Source organism: Meles meles, chromosome 8 (assembly GCF_922984935.1).
Source record: "Meles meles chromosome 8, mMelMel3.1 paternal haplotype, whole genome shotgun sequence".
NCBI classification, from domain to species: Eukaryota; Metazoa; Chordata; class Mammalia; order Carnivora; family Mustelidae; genus Meles; species Meles meles.
In genome coordinates this window covers 9,138,710-9,143,138 of record NC_060073.1, presented here as the reverse complement: position 1 = coordinate 9,143,138, position 4,429 = coordinate 9,138,710, and the positions used below count along the sequence as shown (strand labels likewise).

At 41.4% G+C, this 4,429-nt stretch overlaps 1 protein-coding gene across 2 annotated transcripts; it reads left to right on the top strand.

The window, feature by feature from the left end:
- The first annotated feature begins 1,020 nt into the window (after window positions 1-1,020).
- On the top strand, window positions 1,021-3,195 carry LOC123948007 (mammaglobin-A-like). 2 transcript variants are annotated; one of them, XM_046014402.1, is made up of 3 exons: window positions 1,021-1,103; window positions 1,480-1,667; window positions 3,124-3,195. In XM_046014402.1, the coding sequence occupies exons 1-3, from the start codon at window positions 1,037-1,039 to the stop codon at window positions 3,160-3,162; spliced, it is 294 nt and encodes a 97-aa protein (XP_045870358.1). In that variant the 5' UTR covers window positions 1,021-1,036; the 3' UTR covers window positions 3,163-3,195. The 2 variants fall into 2 exon arrangements, with proteins under 2 accessions (XP_045870358.1, XP_045870357.1); XM_046014401.1 differs by lacking the exon at window positions 3,124-3,195 and having other exon boundaries at window positions 1,480-1,727.
- Window positions 3,196-4,429: the final 1,234 nt, after the last annotated feature.

Genomic DNA, 4,429 nt, shown 5'->3' with positions numbered 1-4,429 from the left:
GGATGGATGGGTGGATGGATGGATGGATGGATGAATGGAATGATGGATGGGTGGATGTTTGGGTGATGGATGGAGTAATGAATTGATGAAACCTCCCATTTATTCATGATTACCTTATTTGAAGCCCTGAATAAGCTCTTTACAGAGTGTCTGGCATTCCTGTAAAACCAGGCCTGGATTTATTCCTGTTCATTTTAGAAAGGAGGAAGGACGCTTGACATGACCCGCATTTTCTCTTGTCCAAGGACACTTTGTGATGAAGTGTTGCATCCAAGGTTTGAATCCACATCTGCTTGAGCCCAGACCTCGTCACCATTCGACCCTCGGCACTGCCTCTGCTGAGCAACCACTTGTTCTACTGCTTCACATCATCCTTTGAATCAGTAGGGGAAAATCCTAAACAGCTAAAAAAAAATTCATAGACTGAATTTATGATATTGAGTTAATTAAATGAGATATTCTTTGTAAAAAAAAAAAAAACCCTTCAGAGAGAGTGAGACATTGTGAGTGTTTCTCAAACATCAAGCACCTTACTGAAGTGTCTGTGGGTGAGGAAGTCTTCCAAATGAAGATGTATGTGGTATTGCACTGAGCCCAGAGGTGTGGTAAGCCAGCACAAGCAGACACACAGGAGAGGAACATATATGGACCTTGAAGGAGAGGAATGTGAGAAGGATGTGAAGACCACACTAATAATAAAACAGCATGGATAACAACACAGACTCACCTTGCTGTAATCTGATTAGTTAGCAAACATTTTTGCATTAATTTCATCTAAAGCCATGTAGCATTATTGAGTGTCAGAATGGTTTGGGGTCCAACAAGCTCTGTCTCCTTGGTTTCTACAAGTAGAGCACAGGCTGGCTGAATTGCAGTTGATTCTTCCTGCTGTTTTCCTGGTCCAAAGCCAGGTTCATGTGTGACTCATTCCCTCATTTATGGGAGGGATTAAAGTGGTGAACAGGAGAATAAAAGGAAGACTCCTAGGTGCTCACTACCAGAGTTAGTTCTATCCTCCCTGTCTGATCAGCCAACCATGTGCTCAACTATGAAGTTGCTGAGAGTCCTTGTGCTGATTGCCCTCCCCCTTTACTGCTTTGCAGGTAAGTTCTGTGTGGGGAGGGCAACTTTTAGGGTGAAGATCATGTCAGGTCCCTCTGGAAGACTTCCTGTTCCCCCAAACTCCAGTGCAGAACATATTTCTCCAGTGTCTTCGTGTTTCCAGATTACCAGTGTTTTGCTTCTCTGGCCTTTGGAATAGTGTGTGGGTGGGGAGGGGGCATACATGTTTGGGGGCTTAAAGGAAATCTTAGATCCTGAGTTCAGTCGGCTAGAATTGGGGACTCAAGACCATTCAGTGTAATCTTTCTAAACGTATGTGTCTATTTAGATGGGAAAAGATGACTGATGTCCTAGGGACTCCCAAAAAGAGCTTCAACACTTACATAATTGAGACCTCACTTGCGAGTTTTCTTCCAGGTTCTGGATGCCGACTTATAGAAGAGGTGGTTAACAAAACAATCGATTCTCAAGTCAGCACGAATGAATACCAAGTTTTCCTGAAACCCTTCTCAGATAATCCTGTCACTGATGCGGCCATAGCACAACTGAAAGAATGTTTTCTCAGCCAGTCAGAGGAAACTCTGAGCAAAGTTGGAGAGATGATGGTAACTATGGCTACTTTTACTGAACTTTCAGACCACTGGACAGGGATGAGCAGGCTCTAAGTTTGTCACTCATTGTACCACAGCAAGTGTTACACAGGACTTATTTCAGTGAATTTAATTGTGGGTTCATGTGAAATTGTGGGTGCATCCAGAAAGTCAGCCAAGGTCCAATGCTGACTTGTGTCTTCACTTTGTGGAATCTTCAGGGAAAAATTAATGAAAAAGGCCAAAGCAGGGAAACAACACACACACACATGCATACACACACACACACACACACACACACACACACACACACACAGATAGACGCACACGTTTTCTATCAAGGTAAAAAACATCTGATTCTCAATAAGGACCTCACTTGAAGTCATCAGCAAAAAAGATACCCTTATTCTTAGACACAAAGAGGAAACTATTCATAAGAATTTTTAAGAGAATCCAGAAGAACCCAGGTGAAAAAGATCCTATACTTCTCCCATCCAAGTACTAACCAGGCCCGACCCTGCTTAGCTTCCGAGATCAGACGAGATCGGGCGCGTTCAGGGTGGTATGGCCGTAGACGATCCTATACTTCTTATTAAAAAAATTTTAAAAGCACTTTCAAGAAATCCCAATGTGTTAGTATAAGTGATTGGTTTCCTTGACTATTACTTTAAGAACCATGAATGACAAGTAGAGGTCAAGGGTATGAATCAGCCATGGGGGTGGAATTGTGTAAAACAACTATCAGTCCTGTGTCAGTTCTCTATATTTTATTCCCTATCCTAATATGCCATTGAAAACCTTCCAGGGTAGACAATGGAGAAATATAGCCAAAGCAAAAGGTTAAAGTGTCCTTCACTGAGATGCTGACACAGGGCACAACATGGATGAGCCTTGAGCACATTACGGTAAAGGAAATAAACCAGTAAAAGAAGATAACTATTGCATGAGGTCATTTATATCCATTTTCTAAATGGACAGAGCCAGGAGATAGAATAGTACTTTCTAGGAGTGGGGTGGTATGGGAAATGGAGATTATTCAGTGGGTATAGAGTCTCACCATAGCAAGATGAAAATGTTTAGGAGATTGGTGGCACCACAATGCCAGTATACTTAACACTGCTAAACTGTATACTTAAGATGATGAAAATGGTCAATTTTATGTTATGTGTATTTACCATCAGTTTATGTGTATTTACCATGAGTTTAAACAGTTTAAAGCCTGAAAAACCCTGCAACCAAGGATAATGGAATTTTTTCTTTAAAAACCTTGATTAGACTCATCAGTTGGAGTGCACATCTCCATTCTTTTTTGGGTCTCAAAGGTGATAATTTTGGTATCAGACTGTTTGGGGTATCTCTAACATGTAAAGCCACACCGGACCATAAAAACTTCCCATTTCCTTGTATTTGAGAGAAGGCTTACAATTCTTTGTTGAAACTGATGGTGCACATCTCTGTTTTCTCTTTCCAGAACATAATATACAAAAGTGAGTGGTGTGCTGCATTTTAACCTTGCACATGACTTTGGGCACTGAGGACCATAGAGAATGGACAGAAACTGACTGCTGATTAATATGAACCACAACTTTCCTTTCCTTTTTTGTCTTTTGATCTATTAACTGCAAGACAATTGTTGAAACCTCAAGTACATTTTCATTTCAATAAAGTATCTGCAAATGGAAAAATCTTCTTGCATTGTCTGATCAAAATAGCTGCTTTAGGGAGCCTCTTCACTCACACATGCATGTACCCACATGTACAGGTACACGCACGCTCATACATAATTCACTGGAGAGCACATGGATGAAGGACTGAGAAATGTGAAAAGCACTTTGTTCCTCCCCATGTGTAGCCCAACACGATCCTCTCTCTGAAAATGTGATCTTTCACCTTCCTGGCCCCCATTTCCCTCAGAACCATGTGTGAAAATCTCAGGACTTATGTTCCAGAGTTTGGGCAGCACTCGGGTTCCTGAGATACTGTAGTCTTCATCTGTGTCTCGGCATTCATTTTGAGTTTTGAAATATTTCATTAAAATATGACTTGCCCTAATTATAATATAGGGTCTGCCCCCTGAAATTGTGGGGGTGCCCCTAGTCCTGTCCCTGCAAGTGACAATGTGGTCCAGTCTCTCCACTACATGACCTACACAGCCAGGTAGGTTGCAGGAAATGTGTGTGTTCTGTAGGAATAAGGCAAAGCCAGCAGTTTTTATACTTAATGTTTATACTATACCCAACTTTTATCCATCCCTGCATTCCTGTCATCAGAGATACGTTATTGCCACCCCTTCTGCTCACTACTCAGGGGTCACTCTTTTATTCCTTCATGGGCTATCCTGTCATCCCAGGAGACCCCAGGTCCTTCCTCAGGATTGTTTCTCAGCTTCAACCAGGGATGACTTCTACCAGGAATAACACATACACAGAATTAGGTCGACAATACTTTTAGGATTCTACAAAAATGTTACACATTATTTAAAAATATTAACCAAAAGTGACTATAGTAATAATGAATAGATACCAATGAACTGGAGTATGTTCACCTTTATACTGACGCAGCTATAAGATATGGTATTTAATATGCTTTTTATGGAAACTGTCCCAAACTACATAAGACTTACAAAAATCATAATGAGTACCTCCTCTCTTCCCTCTCCCAACACCTCAGGGTCTGTGATGCCTTTAGGTCAGGCAAAAGGACCCTTGCCCAGGATCCACATCTTGAAAGATCCCCCCACCATTACACACACACACACATGCACACACTTATTTGTT

Coding starts and splice junctions, on each gene's coding strand:
- LOC123948007 (XM_046014401.1), top strand. CDS start 1,037: ATGTGCTCAACTATGAAGTTGCTGAGAGTCCTTGTGCTGATTGCCCTC. Junction 1,104..1,479: donor CCCCCTTTACTGCTTTGCAG/GTAAGTTCTGTG, acceptor GTTTTCTTCCAG/GTTCTGGATGCCGACTTATA.